This window comes from Triturus cristatus, chromosome 7, assembly GCF_964204655.1.
Source record: "Triturus cristatus chromosome 7, aTriCri1.1, whole genome shotgun sequence".
In the NCBI taxonomy this organism is placed as follows: Eukaryota; Metazoa; Chordata; class Amphibia; order Caudata; family Salamandridae; genus Triturus; species Triturus cristatus.
The window spans coordinates 1,431,903,623-1,431,924,241 of NC_140590.1; the positions used below are offsets into that span (position 1 = coordinate 1,431,903,623).

At 41.8% G+C, this 20,619-nt stretch overlaps 1 protein-coding gene across 2 annotated transcripts in view; it reads right to left on the reverse strand.

Moving 5' to 3' along the window:
* The window catches only part of LOC146812155 (protein-glutamine gamma-glutamyltransferase 5-like), a 32,410-nt gene extending 12,532 nt beyond the window's left edge, over positions 1–19,878 (reverse strand). The window contains exons 1-4 of one of the 2 annotated variants that reach the window (XM_085619166.1): positions 19,776–19,878; positions 9,179–9,355; positions 4,031–4,255; positions 2,955–3,073 (exon numbers count right to left, since the gene is read on the reverse strand). In XM_085619166.1, the coding sequence (XP_085475292.1) occupies positions 2,955–3,073; positions 4,031–4,255; positions 9,179–9,355; positions 19,776–19,785 (531 nt within the window). In that variant the 5' untranslated portion in view covers positions 19,786–19,878. The remainder of the gene's footprint in view (positions 1–2,954; positions 3,074–4,030; positions 4,256–9,178; positions 9,356–19,775) is intronic. The other variant, XM_085619167.1, reaches the window with a different exon arrangement.
* Between the last annotated feature and the right edge of the window lie 741 nt (positions 19,879–20,619).

Here is a 20,619-nt window from a genome sequence, read left to right on the forward strand (position 1 = left end):
TTGTTCCATCATCCCCTAAGTGACCAGGACATTGCAAAAAAAAAAAAGAATACCCATATAAGACTTATTTACAAAGCTCGCTCTTCATATGAAAAATGTAACAGTTTGATAAAATAAAATAACTCTTGAAGACCTTGAGTGAATAATACCTGTGGTTGAGACTAGTATAGTCAAGCTTCATGCTCTATCAAACCTGGGCACGAAAGTTCAGGTTCTAATGGATGTTTTGGTGCAGTTAAACAAGTCCCTTTCTCAAACATGGTTTGCACTTTTGAAATGCCATTAAAGTTTGGTCTAGTGCATATGTGGGGGTTTTCCTCTGGTGCTGGGCACTGGAGGGCGGGAGTAGCTGGTGGTTAGTGGGGTCTCAGATGTTTGACATGGTGAAGGTATTGTAACTGATTCAAGAGAAATCTGAAATCCCTAGGTTTCCAAACATATATTTGGGTTTCTCCTTTCCAATATTACCTCTACTAAGACGCATGGTTGAACTGAACAATGCCCCATCAACCAATGAAACTTAAACCAACTCGAATTTTTAGCTCTGGCTGCTTTTAGTTTCACTTTTGATGACTTCAAAGTGCACGGTGCACTAATTGTCAGCAAAAGTAGAAACAAAAATGAACATTGGGCTTCAGGGGACACACTTGGATGACAGAAAAGGAAATCCCTATTGTGGATCACCTGATGTATTCCTACCCCTGGAATGGATTTGAGGACAGCACATTCATGTGCAAAGCGCTACATAGGTATTGCAAACATTGTGAATGTTACACTCTCTGCACTAAAGGAGTTTTAAAACTATAGCACGCAAAGATGAAACAATAATTGAAAGATAATTGAAACTACAATAAAGCAGATGAATGCAGAAGAAAGAAGAGAGTAATATTAAGGTCAAAGAGAATGGTAGGGAAGATGGAAGAAATATATTTTAGTTTTATATTAACTCATGGAGGGTTGGAGCTATTTGAATCTGAAATAGTCAAAATGTCCATAAGTAATCAATGTCCACGAAAAAGTGGTGAAAATGAATCTAAAAAATGAATCAAATGTGTAGCATGATGGTGCCATTGTTACGGACTACTTTAATCTTATTGAGGAATCACATATTCGGAAACTCTTCTAAAAACAAAACTAGATCCTTATTGATACATGTGTCAGCTGTGGATTTTGTTTCCTCTTGTACTTTCTATTGAGGATGAACCTTGCAGCTTTATAATAAATGTATGTGCACTATAATGTCAATGGAAAGCACTCTTGGGAACTGTTAAAATAAAGTCCTTATTCAGGACGTCTTGACAGAGGATTACATTAAAATCTTGATCTAGAATTCCTAATTTGTCTCTATATATTCATTTATATACAAGGTACTTAGATATGTAGATGTATAGTTAAGAATAGTAAATCCATACTTACCTATGAATACCTTAATGATGTAGTGGTAGCTGATATATTAGATTAAATTTGTATGTAGGTTAATATATAAATGTCAGCAAGATATTCACAAAAGTACCTTGCACTTGTGAGTAATTTGCATGTGTAATTTACTCTTGCACATCTAAGTAACTCAGTTAATCACAAAATCTGCAAAACAAATTACTAAACAATGTAGATTTACTGGGGCAGTCACTTGAAAAGGGGCTATAACCAAATGTACATGGTAAGTTACTACTGCCAAAAAGAAACAGTTTTTAAGTCCACTACACATGGCCAACCACTGAGACTGCATTACCCTCCCATGGAAAATAATGAAGATGCTAACTTATTTTTTTTTAGCCTTAGTAGATTTAGAAGTACAGTTCTTGATTAGGAAAGGGATTACCCTGTTGTGGGTGGGTGTCTGCCCCTCCTTAAACCCCTCCTTAACCCTGCCTTACTATCCCCTAAACTCTACCTATTTTGTAGTAAGTGTGTCTAATTTTTCAGCAAGGACTCCGGTCCCTTGGACATTAACTACTATGGATAAACTTAAATGGGTGAGGATGTCTAGGTGGAAAAGATAGGAGGGATGGAGGTAGAGATTTACACATGTAGGTTTCTGAATAACATTTTGTAGTACTCTCATAGTTTTATTGTAGTATTACTAAACACATTACAATATGCAGTTTTTGAATATTCTCTCTATATTTTGATATACAACCATCAAAGAACAGGCTTCCAATTCTGTGGCATCCTGTATCACTGAATCATTGTGTCTCACAGCTCCCTGGGCCACATTTCAAATCAGATAGTCAAAGAAATGTGTATAGTCATGAAAACGATCCCACAGACCAGATGCTGTGTCAATGGACCACAATGAGGAGCGTTGCTGCAAAATCAAATATTTTATCACTGAATTAAATAATTCCAGTCCCAAGCCTTTCTAACCAGGAAATCAAGCTGAACTTAGAGCTTTCCATTTCCACCATGAAACTGATGCACTGTACATCAGGTTGAGACCTGGAAGCTGGACTAGTTAGTGCATACTCCTGGGCCTCTTTCTTAGCTTATTATAGGGTAACCTTACATTCATGTATGCAGCTAGAAATTTTGAAATGCTTCTTTCAAAACTCACCTCCAATCACTTTTGCAACAAACAAACCCTTTCTGCAAGTTACGTATTAGAAGCTAGGGTAGTGCACTGTTTTCACATATCAGAGGTGTGAGACGCAGGTTCAGAATGACTGCATCCATGCCAGAATTTCAGGATGGCAACAACGGATACATTCACAGTCAGAGAAACTCAATTGCACTCATTTGCATTGTCAGAACTAACCCTTCAAAATCTGTCATAGATCCAGCATTGTTGGCACACCTTACATATATCCATGTGATATGATTATCGGTGACTTTTTCTATTACCATCACAGAAACCCATAATTTATACTTTCAAATTCTGACAGTACAATTGGAATGCCAGGCAAATGAGTGGTTGAAAAGAAGTCAATCATAACATTCTGTAAATGGCACCTTACCTGTCCGAAGATCCACGTGCGACCAGTGATATACTCTGAGTGCCCAGTGAACAAGGTACCATTTTCGTTCAGGACATATTCAGACCGCTGAGCTTCATTGTTCAGAAAGACATCATCATCTGAGGGAAATTCAAACCCAGAAGTGAGTAGCTGCTCATCAATACATTGCATCCATGGACACTGTGTTATTTTTTCTTCATAAATATGTTGACTTGCTATATTTAAATGTTAGGATGTGATCCTGCCACTGAGGGTGCTGATGTCTAAACCCAATCGCTAGCGTAATGCAGTGCGAGTCATCTACTTTGGAGTCTAAATTCAATCACCCACATACTGGAGTGGGAACCCTGATCTTGGTGTTCTGGAGTGTCATTGTTTTTTCTCAGACATGGGCATTAAACAATCTTTTCATGTTCCTAGACACAGAACCATTCTTCTAAATTCATGGATGCAAAAAAAAAATCTTTGATTCTCGAACATGGTACCATTCCCCCACATTGATGGACCAAAATCATTTGTCTTAATTTGCAAATACAGAACCATTCTTCCACTTTCATGAACTTAGATATATTCATCCAGATTCATAAAAAGTTGGTGTTCTCCCTCATCTATCGACAGACAACCATTCTTCCAGAATCATGGACACAGAACCATTTAGTCAGATTCAGGAAAACATAACCATTCTCCCTCATTCGTCTTGAAGAACCAAACTTCTTCATTCAGAAACATTATTCCACATTCCTATATTGAGAGCCAATCTTTAATGTTCATGGTCATGGAACAACTTCACTCCACTGGTGGACACAGAACCATTCTTCCACTTTATTGGAGACAGAACCAGTCATCCAGATTCATGAAAGGATAACCATTCTCCTCATTCATACATCCTGAACCACCCTTCCACATTCATAGTCGGAGAACCAATCTTCCACATAAATGCGCTTCAAACTAATTTTCAATTTTTTCTACTCTTATGACATAGACCCTAGTTCTTTGTGACTGCAGCAGAATATGTTATGTTATTCATTTTATCTATGCCCACATTTTACTCAAAACCATGATGAATTATGTTCTACCTGAACACCAAGGATTGAAGAGCAAGATGAAGTCCCCAAGCTCCTCAGAAGAATCCTTATTATTGCTGGTGATCTCAAGTGACAAAGTGTACCATCCGATGATGGCAGTGGCTGGTGTGAACAAAGAGACTTCCAGGGAATTGCCTTTGTTGCTTTTCACAGTTGCACCCCAGTTGTTGGCTGGTGTCTGTTTTGAGAGTGGGGCCTTTGTCTTTTTTCCAGATCCTTTGGGAGAAAAACTGGGTTAGTTTGAAGAAGAATATTTTACTCTTAGCATAAGATTGGAATTGTATACATTATTGATGTATTTTAACTGTTTATCTTCCCAATTATCAATTGTTTATGTACATGCGTATTCTATTGTACTTAGCATTTATATATATGAAACTGAAACAACCTAAAGAAGGAGAAATTTGTAGTACAAACTCAGGACTGAGGCTTCCTTGAATCTGATATGGTTGCAAAATAGGTGCATTTCTTTTTAGTTGCAAAAGGTTGATGATGGATTACGTAGCATATGATTTACAGGTTATTTGACATCTGTCTTTTAAGAGAAGGCCTTTGACAGGGTTAGTTTGACTTTACTGGAGTTAGAAATGATATTCCTTAACCATCACAGGAATGTGAGAATCTGAAAAGCTCGTTACATTGTGCGAAAATAGTTTTCCTTTGAAGTCTAATTTTCTTAAGAATGCTGATCTTAAGAAACGGTAAATGTTTTCAGAAACTTACCACTGAATTGTGAATTTAATATATGAGTTGACACCAATCAATGGAGTTTAAAGCTTTAAAGAGACAAACACTGAATGAAAATTTGACTAGATGGGGATGAACCTAGTGCAGCTGTGTTGAATTGGTGAACAGGTAATGGCAGATCTCCTGCTCAGTCATGTATTCGATTTTGCATGATTTCTTTTTGTAACATTGTCTTGTGTTATATTCACATTTGTTTAGCAGTTTGTTTGTGATGTCTTGTTTATTTTTGTTATGTGATTGATGTTAAGGATCTCATGCAAATGAACAGAGTTTGAATATTTGCAACTTTGAAAAGTTAATAAAATGTGAATTGAAAAATAAAACTACTACACAGTAGCTGCTCTGCTACTTATTATGAATCGTTTCTTTGACTGCCAAGCGCTAACTGTTGTGGTTGTACGTTAGAATATCATCTGCATGAATAATATTAAGTCCCAAACCTGGCTAGTCGAATACGTTTACTGAACTCAATTAGTGCTAGGACATCCTTCTAGGGTAGCTGTTGCGCTTTACAAATACATATCAACATCATCACCAAATAAACCGTCACTTTTAGTGACGTTGAGTTGGCGATAGGGGCTTATTTACAAGGCAGCGTTATGCCATTTCACGTGGCGTAACTCTGCCTTGTAAAGAAGGTCCCCTTTCACACTATACTTAGCGTGTAAGAGGCGGGCAATGGGTGTTGTGACGGGCGTTCCACCGCAACACCCATTGATTCTAATGCTGCCCTCTATTTACACAGGTGATGTAAATAGGAAGCAGCGCCAAAATAAAGACCAGGGAAAACCTGATCTTACCTTGGCGAAACGGAGAGAAATGTTTATTGTCTCCTTCTTTTTGCTGTTTTCGTGTGTGCTGTGCAGCACACAGGGAACAGCAAAACGCCAATGATTGTTTATCTGCAGGAAGGCGTCCCTTCCTGCATATAAACAAAATTATTTAGAAAAAATGCTGTTTTCCAACTTCGGTGTGTGCTGCATTGGGCAGCACACATAGAAGTTACAAAATACCATTTAAAGATTGTGCATGTGCAAGAAGGGGGACCTTCCTGCACATAAACAATCTTCCCCTGCAACGCAGCCCCCCTTGAACTATGGTGCAAGGGAGTCTCTGTTGGAGCTAGGCAGCTAAATTTAGTGCCAGTGCTGGGAGAAACACAGGGCTGCACCATATTTGTGTAAATATGGTGCAGCGCGTTTCTAAAGTGACGGAGTGTGTTGTTAGCCTTATAGGCTTCATGACACGCTTCGCCACTTTATTAGTAAATATGCCCCCTAGTTCCCAAAAATATCGTCCCATTGGGTGTATATTTACATTATTAACTCCAATGGGGAAATATGTTTGCAAATGATATTTAGGTCAAACTACATATGCCAGACAATATGCTGACAATATTATGGTACCATATCAACTGATGTTGATGATTCTTAGCTCGTTCGAAAGATCTTGCACAATCTGTGTGATTTGTGTTTTGGGTCTCCGTGGGACGCTTATACTTCTAGGTGAAGTTGTATTTTACTATAAAAATGCATGTTTTCCAGCTGATGTGCCTGTTTGATACATGTGATGTGAATAACAACCACATAAAGGCAATGGACCTTGTACTTAGAGGCTCATTAAATGAACATGGGTGGAGCTCTAAATTGTGTTCTTTCAAGTGCAACTGTCAGTGTAGAGATGCTCAGGTTCCCTCTATTAAATATACAAAGCATACCAGTGAGACTCACAGTGTGATCTAAACTGTTATTGGTCTGGTTGACCTAGGCCCTCCCCCTTGACAGCCTCATGAGGCCTCTTCTTAGATTAGTCACTGAGGAATGAATCATTCTTTGAAGGATGTTTGTTCCACTAGTGCCTATTTGCATTTGTGCTTCAGAAGGATACACCAGATCTGAAAATGCCTCACCTTAATGGCAGCCAATCTGAGTACCACCATCTCCTGCAATTCTGAATTCCCAGGCAGCAGCTGTTCTATGTTCTACAGCACAACAGCCGTCTGCATTTGTGCCTACACACCACTGAGTGCAGCAGTGCAAGTGCATATGCTTGTTGCTAACAGCACCACTATCCCACCACTCGCACCCTGAACATCTTCTGATCGATTACCCGATTAAAGCTGGAAAGGTACATAATTCTAGGTTTAGATCTGTATATTCAGAGCTACCTAGAGTCTTATTTTATAGAGCATCAGAAGTGAACAAAGTAGTGTGAAAAGTTCTGTCAGCTAATTACTACAGATTTAATAACTTTTTGCAAGTTAGTGCAAAAGTCTAAAGTCTATTTAATACTCTGGTAAGTGCGAGGGAGTGAAAAGGTCCTTGTACGGCAGTGACATTGCTTGTAGGAGGTTCTTTAGCTCAGCCACGTGGATATTTCTGTCATGAGAGTTTCAGACCTAACAACTTCAAAACAATATTCAGTGTCTTAGAGGAGGGGGCTTGGCCTTCGCAGGGGCAGGTCTTTCTGCAGAGAACTGTCTAAACCCCATCTTTGCTCCCTCACACTCCAACTTCTCCATCCCCCCTCCCCCATAAAACACAAAATCTTGCTAAGGGTGGCACCCATATCTTGGGGTGTGTTCAAAACTCATAATGGACAGCAACTGTTCAGAAACTCCAAAGAGGAGCTGGAAACCAACCGAATACAGGGATTTCCAGATCACCTTCCCTTTCACCATGTGATATTGAACCTTCACTGAGTGACCCTGTGAAGGGAGGCGATATTGTGTGACACATGAGGCCATTATTTATGTTGGCAAGTCTGGTGTTGCTGCAGGGCACAATCTTTTTTGTGTCCAATATGCTTGCTTGTCCACAAAGCTGGGGATTTAGAAATACAATGTTCTTCAGACAGGTTTGCAGAGAGGTTCTACATCATCTTGTGTCAAGGCATAAGAATCCTTGGAGCCCCAAGAAGTTTTGCTGCAGTATTTAATTTGTAAGTAAAATTAATGTGTTCAGGACCCAAAGGTTTTTCTGAAGAAGAACTTGCTGCGGATATTTCTGAAAGCCATTGTTGCCAGACACCAAGAGAACCTAGTCTTGATTTCCCCCTGTGCCTCTTTTTTTCACCACCCTAGGCACTCTTGCAAACTCTTTTTCATTATTGCTTTCTACTTTTGCCACTGTTTTCCTCCTCCCTTTTCTCTTCTTTCTGCTTTTCTTTCTCTTCCTCTGGGTCAAAGTCTGATCATGAAAAAAAGATCCTGATTCCTTTGCCACACGCATGGTCCAAGCTCCACAAATTAAGCACTGGTTTCCTTAGCTCTTAGAACATTTTAGACTGCAGTTAGAAAAGTGAGAAATTCTGGCTACAAGCATGATCTCTGCTGTGTCTGAATATGTTATTAATCCTACCTTGGGCAAAGTTGCCCTCCTTTGCCTAGGCCATTAAGGTTTTTTATGCTTTTCCAGTTTCATACACTGCATTAAGTTAAAATAAAACACAGAAAAATGGGTATTTGCTATAGGAAAAAAGCAATACCTGTATTTAAAGACAATGCCTATGTAAAAGAAAAGGTTTTGCAGGAAATCTTGCAGCTGTTGAGGTGGTGTAAAGCCTGCAAAATTTTCAACATTATGAAGTTATGAATGATGTGCGACTCTGCAGGAAGACTCTAAATTCTTGTAGTTCTAGATGTTTATAACTACCTGTGAAGTGTGCTTTATGGAGAGCAGAGTAGAAGAGGATGAAGAGGTACTTTTTTGATTTGTGGGCCTGTATAGGAGATTATCTGTGTCTAATGTGGATGTGCCTGAGTTCCACGTGCACTCTAATAAAGCCTTAGAGCCCGACGACGTAGTGGGGAGCGGACCTTTAATGGCTGGTAGAGCCCACTACGGAGGGCTCTAAGGCTATTAGAACATAGAGGGCAGAATGTTCTAATTTGTAACAACAAAAGCCTCTCGGAGCCCGAGAGGGTTTAAATCCCCTCAGGCTCCGAGAGGCTTCTGTTCACAGCAACGGCTGTGAAATGAAAAATCTTTGGAATGTTGCTCTCTGGGCTTCTACGGGCCAGTAGTAGCCCGGAGCACTCCATTGTCTTCAATGGAGCGCTCAAGATTTCAATGTTCTAATAAATCATTATAGCCTGCTACTGAACGCTGTTCCTAATATTAAATATTCATTCTGAGCCTCACTGACAATGAAGCAGAAGGAATTAATTACTGGTAAAGCTAAGACAGAAGAGCCGCAATGCTATTAGAACATTCCACCCACTGAGGGCACACCATGCCAAATTAAACAAGAATAAACAGAAAGACACATATTGGAATGTTGGAGCAGAAGGTCTATATCAGCCATTATTTGCCCTCTGTCACTCCTCTGTCTTCAAAGGAGTTCCCAGCATTCCAGTGAAAAGATTGCCAACATTCCTTTTTTAGTAATTACCAGTCTCTATGATGAAGGTGAGCTGATCCGCATCATCCTGGAGCCCTCTATTGAACTGAAGGGAGATGGTAAATGCTTGTCCCCTTCTCACGATCAGGTGCTTGGTGTTATTTTCATAGGTGGAGTGGGCCTTGCCATTTGTGCCGATTTGAAAGTCGACAGATTTGAATTCCAGTGCTGAAAACGAAAAGAGAAGATGTGGTTACTATACATTTATGGGAAAGATGGTATATTCTTTACCTCCTTCTTTCTATAACTGACCATCAGCATATCTGACAAGTTTACAGGATGGTCACCATAATATTTGCAATGCAGTTGGGTATGTAAATATCATTTGCTTTCAAACCTGGTTAATACTTTCATTTTTAAAACCAGTAATTAATATTTTTTGGGACTTGTTACTGGTTCTGAAGTTAATCAGATGCTGGGATAAATCATAGAGAGGTTATCATACAATTCAAGATCGCATCTATTGTTCAAATTCTTTTCTTACTAGTTTGCAAATTGATACACAAAGTTGAAAGTAGTGTGACAATAGAAAAAGACCAACACACCCATCAAGTCTGCTCTCACAGCTGCATTCATAGAGCGTAACCTCTGCCTTTTCCTGGTTCTACTACTTTACAATTTATTGCACTTTGAGTGGCACGAGATTTTTTCTTTTAAATCTCCTTTATTACGTGACCCTGTGAAAATAATTCTGAGCAGGGGCTGGTGGTGTATTTGGGGATGCCATATGCAATTTTACTAGTCACGGACCAAGGAGTAGCTAAGTACAATTACTTTGTAAATAGATGGATGTGAGCGGTCTAGTCTTTCACACTCTGGCAATACCCGGGACATCACTCATGTCATTCTCATCAGTCCAAGAAGCATTGGGCATTTTCATGCTGTGTGCTTGTGCTACAGGATGTTATTCTAAACTCAGCACACAAAAACAATGCCATCACTTTTTCCTGAAAAGGTGTGATCCCTTCCAACAGTAGGAGTGGAGGCCAGAAAGAAAAACAGTTTGGGAGTAATTGTTCGCCTACTAAAATAGGCTGTGTCTGTAAAAATATTATTCCTGTGAGCATAAGGAATACAAATTCCGAATACAGACCCATATCCATTCATGGAAATGAAATGCGTTCTTGGAAAAATTCTAATTGATATTCTAAGGTGGTGAAGCTTTTCTTTACCTCGTCTGTAGCAGATCATTTTACATATCTCAAAGATGTGGAGTGTCCTCACTGTATCATGTCGTGGTCAGAAATAGATCCTGCAAAAGGCGGAGTAACTCCATTCCACAATGGAAAGAAGAATCAATCCCTTTCAAACCTGGTGGGGATACAGAGAAGCCAGAGCGGCCCATGCAGATAAGAGCGGTGGGGTGGGGGGACCGGGGGTGGGGGACAGGGGTATTTCGACAGACTACGAGAGAAAATGAATTAATTATTTAATTTTCACTCGTCGTTGTCTGTCAAAATCCGTCCCACACCCCCACCCAGCCCCACCGCCCCATCCACTCTTACCTGCAGAATTTCTTTTAAGCCCAAAGGTAAGCGCCGAATGGGCCTCGTCCACTTTTAGTATCTGACCTGCGCTCCATGGTGGTCTGCCATATTTTTCAACTTTAACTCGGTGTCGCACGGTTAGATATCAAATGTTGGTGCTTTGATATTTTCGGTGTTCGTTTTTACCATAAACTTTAAACATTCATAACTTTTATTATAGCAATTTGATTTGTGTCATTTTGAGGTCAAATAATTTATTAAAATGTACTGTCTTTTTCTAAATTGGTGGGTGATATTTCTTGTTTTGTGTTTTTACTTCATTACTGTTTGTGTGTTTCATAAATACTGAACACATTGCATCTAACTTAAGCCTGACTGCTTTTGTGCCAAGCTATAAGAGGGTTAAGCACAGGTTAATTTAGTGACGTTTGTGGTTTTCCCTGACAGGGATTGGGGCTGTTGCTTGAACAGGGGTCCCCCTCATTCAACCAACAACCCAATTTCTCACAATGACTGTGTTAATGTACAAAATAAAGGTAAATGGTTACTGTACAGAACAGTAGAGAGATGTGCCAGTTAGGGGTATGCACCTTTCGTGCTGTGTTCTTGGCGCACCAAATAATTCAACAACACTGCATATGCAGGAGAGGCAAAATGCTACGGCAGGGTGGCAAGAGAAAAGCAGTGGGATGGGGAAGCTCCCCGTCCACAGTGCTAAATTTGTGCTGGTGTTTTCTGGTGCTGGGCACCGGCACTTATTTGTAAACACAGACACTTATTTATTAGAATCCACCACTTTTTTTTGGTATAGAATATTCAGACCCTCCAGATATTCTCCAGGTTTTTAAGAATTTTTATCAAAAATTATGCACAGAAACAATATCAAATGAACCTGGGACAGAGGAGATTGCTGATAATGGCCCTCGTTTAGGGGATGCCGCAATAGAAGAGATAGAGAGGGGGATTTCTGGGAGGGATATAGCGGAAGCCCTGCAAGAGTCAGCTGTTGGCAAGGCAGCAGGCCCTGATGGAATACCTTTAGAAGTCTATCGATGTTTTGAGGCAGAGATTACCCCGCTTCTCAGTGATCTTTTCAACGGGGTAATGGGTACGGGAGTGGCCCCGGAATCATGGAAAGAAACAAACATAGTGGTGTTCCATAAGAAAGGGAAACCAAAGGATAAACCGGGTTCCTATCGCCCAATTTCGCTAATTAACTCAGATACGAAGTTATATTCTAAAATTTGGGCTAAAAGACTGGGTAGGGTCATTGGTGATCTCGTCTCCCCTTGGCAGCATGGATTTGTACCTGGGCGAGGTACCACAGATCATATTAGGAGGGCAATAGCCTTATTTGATATTCAGTCTGCATTGGGAGGAGAGATGGCCATGATCCTGCTCGATGCAGAGAAAGCCTTTGACCGTGTCTGTTGGAATTATTTATGGCGGATTTTAATCGGTAGAGGCTTTGGTAAGAATTGTATTACAGCTCTGCGGGCAATGTATAGCAATCCAGTTGCCCGGGTTGTGGTCATGGGTGAGTGTTCTGAGAAAATTTATATAACGAGAGGTACGCGCCAAGGATGTCCTTGTTCCCCTATCCTCTTTGCTCTGTATATTGACCCTCTCATTCGTAAGATCTTAGCCAGCACCCGGATAGAACCAGTGATGCATAATGGATTTGAAAACAAAATCATGGCATATGCCGATGATCTGGCTGTGATTACAACAAACCCACAACAGACACTTGGGGTTTTGGTGCAGATGGCTTATATATTTGGCATGAGGTCGGGGTATCTGCTAAACGAGTCTAAAACCCAAATTATCTGTTCAGCAAATATAGTTAAAGCCGACTCTAGATATGTGGATTCAGCAATTTATCTGGGAGTTAGAATTAATGCCGCGGTTAATAAGATCACAGCTGAGAATTTTATCCCACTTGGGAAAATGATAGAAGTGGATCTCAAAAGAATTGATGTTTTACATCTCTAATTGATAGGCAGGGTCAATGTTCTTAAGATGACAATGTTACCAAAAATTTTATATCTCTTTCGAGCGATACCTTTGTTAGTAGAAGAAAAAACTATTAAGTGGCTAGAGTCAATATTCATTAGATTTGTTTGGCAATACGGGAAACTTAGACGCTCCACCAACCTTTTGTCACTCCCATGGGACAGGGGGGGGCTTACCTTACCTAACTTAAGATTGTATCATTGGTCCTGTCTGCTGGCAGAAATGTTTATTCTTTTTCAACCTACTCAACCTAATGATTCTGGGCAAGATGATCTACAGACCCCACAATCTATATTTGAGCTACTAGTTGGAAGTAAGGCATATGGTCTCCTGATGTGTGAGGTTGAACGGAGGTATTATAAAAGGCCACGTTTTAAGATACTGGAAGGAGTATGGGGACTCTGGAGAGCTATATCGTGCTTTTGTAAAATTCCCAAAATTCATGCGTATTTGCACCTTAGTAATTCAAGCTTATTTCGGGGCAGAGGTCTTGAGAGGAATATCCGGATCTGGCAGGAGCATGGAATTAGCACATTAGGCGATATAGTGGGGGCAGATGGGCTGATCGGCTTTGAAGCACTTCAGAGTAGAGCTGCCATCCCTTCAAGTCACTGGCTCTCCTATGTTCAGCTGGCCAGTGTCATTAAAGCTTTAAGAATCAGATTGCCAACAGGGTTAAAAGTTCCTCTGATTGATATGTTGGTAACAGGGGGTATAAAAATAAAAATTAAAAATATTTACTTGTCGTTGCTGGATGCCTTACAGAGCGATATTGAGAAAATGGAGAATACTCTTGTACGGATTTTGGATAACCCCGATGTGGATCTCGATAAGGCACTCTATTTAAATAAAAAAATCTTTCGTTCTACGAATTTGAGGGCCCAGCATTACAAAACCCTGTTTGATTTATATTTCACTCCAGCAAAGCTTTTTAGGTGGGGGGTTCAAAGTGATGACAGGTGCCCCAGATGCAATTTGGCTCAAGCAGACTTGACGCATATGTTTTATAACTGTAGCTCGTTATTAGCTATCCAGGGAGAGATAGCGAAATTTTGGGCGGAGGTGCTTGGTCGAAGGGTTGAATGGTCTTCCTCGTTGATGATATTGGGTCTAGATAATAGTTTAAAACTTGGGAAATCAGAGGAAGCTTTGGTCTTTTTAACTGTAGCAGTACTTCGGATATTAATCACCTCAGGGTGGAAAGATGTAAATGCCCCTTCTTTCCAGCTATGGTTATCTAGATTATTGGCTATATATAACATTGAAATCTCTTTATATGCTCAGAAAGGGAGGAAAAAACAGGACATTGGTAAAAAGATATGGTCTCCAATCTCTGACTGGATTGCTGGAAGACCAAGAGTTTGATGTATATTGTATTGTATTTTCGAATGTATGTAAATAATGCCTCCTCGTCCCATGTTCTGATATGTTCTTACCGGGCTTTGGTGCCTCTTGAAGACTTAGCATTTGTTTAAATTGTTGATAATATTTGTTTTTGTCTAATGTATTATGTAACATCTACTTGCATCAATAAAAAAAAAAAAAAAAAAAAAAAGAATCCACCACATGGTGGCGCTGTGTGTGTATTTTTAAGTAACCTCCATTAATGAACCATTAGACTATTGAATATAGCTTTAAAAAAATGATGAAACTTGAGCTTAAACCTGCTGTTAAAAAGTGACGTGGGTTGTGCGTGGTGAAGGGGTACCAGTGAACACTACCTCGGGATCCAGCACTTAATTTTTTCCAAACTAAGCACTGCCTGTCCATAAAGAAAAAAAATCATGGGCACGGGGGACACCCCTTTTAAGGAAAAATAAAGAAAAGTGGGGGAAGAGGAGGGGGTAGCAAATCACCCAGGTCTTGAATGTGCCAGTATTTGTCCCACAGTGACATATCGGCAGATCCAGTTTGGGTAGTCAAATAGCCACTCACAGCTTCTACTCCACTCACTTCACCAACAGTACAGGGTAATGCAACTAATGGAAACAGCTTGTTCTGGACACAAGGGCATCAAGCTACATTCACCCAGATTAAGCTTTCTCAGACTTGATTGAATGACCCTCTTTTTCTTTAATGGGCCAGGTTCTACCTTCTTGAGGCATCTCTTCCTTCATGCTCAACAATGCTCTACTGGTAATTGCTTACAATTTATGGATCTGACCTCCACTTTTGATACCACTTCAGAACGTTCCTTCTCACTGACTTTTGTCACGTTGTATCCCTTTGTGTAAATGTATTCATATTTAACTTAAAAGTTTTAAAGATACACACATGGGTCTGATTCACATGGTATAAAACACCAAATAAAAAAATAAAGAAAAAGCACCCTGTCATTCCATCTTGAGTCGGAGGTCATCGAAGACACATCTCTGTTGTTTTGTATGATATAAAAGAAAATCTATCGATGCCCCTAATTTTACAAGCCAAAATGTTCCAGGAGCAGCCCAGCATCTTAGTCAAGTCTATAAAATAAATCAAGAAAACTATAAGACCAGAGGTGATGATGCACATTTCTAAACTGTATCAGTGAAATGCAGCTCTAATCTGTATTAATATTATCACAAGTGTGTGTCTGATATTGTTCTTAGAATCATATTATATTCTCCTTCAAATAGAAGGGTGGCTTAGAGGAAACACAACCCGCGAAAAATAAGTGCAGCACGCGACACTAGACAGCCATAATCCCAGTTGTCCCTCCTTAAACAGATCAAATATTTAACAGTTCTATTTGCTCTCCTCGCCCTGAGTAAGTTTCTCGTAGGGTCCCTCCCTGAGATGTCACAGGTGCACAGGTGAGGATCCCATCAATCATTTTTTTCATGTATTTAATAAGGCACACGTGATTTTCTGTGAACCGGAAGTAAATAGACTTGCCTTCTTCCTGTTTAGAAGAATCGATTGTTAACAAGTATATTGGAACCTGGGGGGCAGATCTACAAGAGACTAACGCAGCGCGGTGCCGCAAGTCATTTTGCTGCACCACGCTGCGTTATTTTCGAAGCACAGGGATGCAACAAATTTACAACAGTATGTCGCATCTCTGTGCTTCCCCCTGCGCTGGCGCACAAACTGCTGCCCTGCGCTGGCGCAGGCACCCTTGCACCATGGTTCAAGGATGCCTGCGTCATGGGGAGATTGTTTTTGTGCAGGAAGGGGCACCTTCCTGCACAAAAACAATCAATTGAGGTGATTTCCTCTTCCAATGTGTGCTGTAGAATGCAGCACGCATTGAAAGGGGAGAAAAACGAGGAGAAATGAAAACATTTCTCCTCGTTGCACCTTGCTACGCCACCCCTAGGGTGGCGTAGCATTCTGACGCATTTCCAGATTTACGATTTGTCATAAATTTGGAAATGCATCAGTGGACATGGGTGTTGCGTGGGAACACCCACAGTAACACCCATGTCACGCCCCTAACACTCAAAGTGTTGCGTGAACAGGGGTGATATTTACAAGCACAGGTTAAGTCACGCAGGGTGACCTTACCTGTGCTTGTAAATATCACTCAGCAGGCTGCGTCACGGTCCGTCACGCAACAGTGATGCACCGGCAGCGCAAGGGGCTTGAAATCTGCCCCTGGGTGTCTAGCATAGGCTTTACAGGGTGTGCATGTCGATAACAGGAAGGAGCAGATAGCTATTGGATCGCGAACTGGATGAGAGTCAAAGAAACAGCTCTCCATTGGCTTCTATGTTAACCAATGCGGGGTCTGTATTAGAGGGCAACTGCTTTGATCCCACCATTGAGAGGTCAGATCGAGTCTGTATCCCAGAGTGCAAAGATCATGTATCACACTCAATAGTGAAGACATATGGGCGGATTTACAAGAACTGGCGCATCCCTGCATATTAGCAGGGATGCGCCAGTAAATTTGCGTGACGGAAAAGTAGCCTTGCGCAGCCACGGATGCGCGGACCGTGGCGCAAGGATAGACAGATGCGTGATGCATCTTGTCGGCGTAAGGGCAGCGTATTGCTGGAGTCGTGTCGCAAATATGCCTATTCCTAACATGCTGCGTCACTCCTTATGCCTGCTTCAAGCAGGCGCAAGGTTTTGACGCAGTGGCGTCGTAAAAGTGACTCCGTGAAATCTTGTAGATTTCACTTCGTCACTTTTACGGGGCTTTCTTGCGACGGAACGCCCACCCTGCATACATTATACCTGATGCAGGTATAATGTAGCGCAGGGCTTTACAACATCACGCATGTCCCTAGATGCGTGACGTTGTAAATATGTTGCATCGTGGCGCATTGTTTACGACGCCGCTGCATCACAGAAGTGACGCAACAGCGGCGTAAAATTGGCACAAGGGGCTTGTAAATCTGCTCCATAGTGCTTGAGAGATGAAACCGGGAAGGTGTATGGGGGAGGGGTGTGCAATAATAGCAAGGGCGAAGGCATGTTTGGAGAATAATCAAATACTGCCAGTGCTTTAAATGGAAATACAGATGGGCTGTTGTGGTCCCCTACTATCCAGAGTAACTGTATCCTTCTAGGAAGTTTCGAACTGCCCCATTAAATGTACTGCCCCTGAGAAGTGTGGGCACTCTCCCTTTAAAATGAAAGACACGCAGATACTCCGTACCTGACGGTTCCTGCCCATTTAAAGGACTGAAGATTGCAAATGACACAAATGCGCAGTCACACACGCACCGACACTGGAAGCAACACCTACCTAGCGGTTAGAATACAAGCGCTTAAAGAGCCTGAAAAAGAGCAGTATTTTAGACGTAAAAGTGCACCCAAGCAGTGACCCGAAAAAGGGAATTTCCCACAGTTCAGAGCGCCAGGACTGAGTTAAGACCGTGTCCGACAGCTGGAGGGTGAACTGTTTTCTTAAACTCGAAGGTAGATCACGCTAGAGCGAGCAGTCCGGGAGCGGAGCTTCTAAGAGACTAGGGCCATATGTATGAACACATTTTCCCATGGACACGGAATGGGTAAAGACCTTTGATACATCTGGACCTAGATCCCAGAAATCGAGCGTGTTTGCTAAGGGGTGAAAGAGACAGGGTCCTAATGCTGAGAGTGAACGTCCTGAGGTAAGCAGAGATGGGTTCCTGTTCTCCAGAGTTAATGCAAGCGCCTTGAATGTGTCGAAAGATGAGAAACGGTGCTTTAAAAACTCCGGAATACACGAAATTGATAGGAGAAAGGGTGTTCTGGTTAGAATCAATAAAAAATATCGCGAGTCTGAAAGGACCACACCAAAGATGAGAGAGAGGAGGCGTGCCGAGTAAAGGAGAGTGCCAGGGACAATAACAAGGTGTGGTGGCTGCAGTAGGCAGGATGGCGCCCATGCCAGGATTAAGGAGGACACAGGTGTTGAGGTGTGAAGAGACAGGGTAGCAGTAGCACGAGGATTGAGAGCACAGGTGCCGGGACTGAGACAGGATGGAGCCGGGCTGACATGTAAGCGGAGAGACAGGGAGTCTCGGGAGGTGAGACTGAGGGCGCTGAGACTGTACGAGTCGGTCGGTATAGTGCCGAGAAAGAGAGAAGGTGTCTCGAGAGGTGAGAATGCAGATGAGATGCCGGGACTGACAATGTAAGTGCTGAGACTGCAACTGACAGGGTGTCACGAGAGCTGAGACTGCAGACGCTAGCGACGAGATGGTGCTGACTGGAGCTGACAGGGTGTCTCGAGAGGTGAGTCTGCAGGCGCTGAGACTGGAAGAGATAGGATTTTGCCGTGGCCGACAATGTAACTTGTGAGAGTGAGACTGGAACTGGCAGGGTGTCTCGAGAGGTAAGCCTGCAAGCGCTGAGACTGTAAGAGTCGAGATCGTGCCGACTAGAGCTGACAAGGTGTCTCGAGATGTGAGACTGCAGGCGCTGAGACTGATAGAGACGAGATCGTGCCGACTGGAGCTGACAAGGTGTACAGTATCGAGAGGTGAGACTGCAGGCGCTGAGACTGGAAGAGACAGGATGGTGCCGGGACATACAATGTAAAATGCTGATACTGGAACTGAGAGGGTGTCTCGAGAGGTGAGACTGCAGGCGCTGAGATTTTAGGAGACAGGATGGTGCTGACTGGAGCTCACAGGGTGTCTCGAGAGGTGAGACTGCAGACCCTGAGACTGGAAGAGACAGTATGGTACTGGGACTAAGAATGTAGGTAATGAGCCCGGAAGCTATAGAGTGGCACGAGAGCTGAGACTGCAGGCTCTGAAACTGGTAGGGACAGGACGAGAGAGGGTGGCGCTCGCGAGAAGGACTTCGGTGCTGTCGCTGAAGAGACAACTCCACGAGATAGTGCCAGCGCGTCTTCTTCGGCAATTCACTCCCTTGCAGCTGCTTAAACTCCGAAAGAGACGACGCGTAATCCGTCTGGGGTGGCATTGGCTCACACAGGTCCAGTTTTACATACTTTTTATGAAGTGACTGCTTGACACCGGCACGTGATTTGCTTCGCGTGAGGTATGCTTTGAAGAAATAATTAGCTCTAATTATTTGTACAATCATGCCGTTGCACCACAAGACAGGAAGGCGGAATTTTAGATCCATGCCTTGAGCGGACACATACATACTTTATTAACGTTTAGACACTGTCTTTAAAACATACATTCATTTAAAAAGCGAATTAAACCTTATATTTAAATATAAATCAAACAAATACCTAATCAACCATTATTTAAAATCAAATCTCAATTCCCCTGCCACCTGAGCACATTTCATCCAGACATGTTTTCAAGAATTTTGCCAGTGCACATGCAATATCAAAAAGTTCCATATTTAACAAAAGTGCAAGTGCGTCATTGCGACAATTTATGTCATATCTATTAAAAAGTGGTTTTAAAATCAAACAGAGGGGACACAATAAGGGATTTTGTAAGGTGTGTGGCACCTGCCTTTAGAAACAATAACCACATACACGCATTGAAACCTTTTCCATAAGCAACAGTTTAAAAAAAAAATTCTAGTATTTGTGTGGCGTGGATCTCACCATGCGGATAGCGGGGTACTTTATTATGAATTGTATCAAATGCATCTCTGTTCTTGGCCATACATATACTCTACTCTGCTCTCTTAGCACTAGCTGTTGTCACTTTAGTAACTTTGCCTCCCAGCTCAGTACTCACCGTTAGCCATGGATATGGTGCCTCGCGGTCCTGCTGTGCAAGCTTAATTGGTCGCCGGGTCTTCTTCCCAGATGGTCAGAGCAGTTTGTATCCAGAGTACATTAATGGTGGCAGTAATTGAGTGTTCTCTTATATGCCTTAGGCCGGACCTACGGTGAGGGAGGAGTCCTTCTCGGATGCTTCCTCCTCCCATTCTTGAGAAGTGACTGTCCAAGGTGGATTGCTCACATCACTGTTACATCTGCTCTTTTTCCAAATACTAGCAAGGCAGCATCACAGCCTTGTCACCCACACATCATAGGCAAAATAATTTCCCAGCTGTAAAAATGTAGTGCTTCCTCTACAATTAAAATGTTCATATCTCCAATAAAAATCTTGATTTTTGGCTTTTTGCTGGAACTTTTCAATATTTCATGATTTTTAACCACTGGTCCTATGATTCCACCTAGCCCCTTTCAACATGTCCCAAATACCCCACTTCGAAGAATGGATGACTACCCAGATCCCCTCTCTGCCCACGTGGCAAGGGAGTTCATTGACCCCACCCAGGACTAAATTTCCAGGTAACGCACGATTCTGTTGTCTCCCTTGCATCAGTCTTCAGTTGATATTATCAACCATCTGCTATTCTTTTATTTTCAAAATGTGCTTATATGCTACCTATTGTCAAAGGAGACCATTACAGTTGTCCTGTACAACATTTCTGTTCCAAAGCCCCCTTTAAAAATAAATTAAAGTATAAAGTATTGTTCTCTAGGAGCTATCATCAGATTTTCCATTTGCCAGCCATTGATAAGGACTTACTATTGGGCTGAACATAGAGTCAGCATTGGGTTTGGGTACC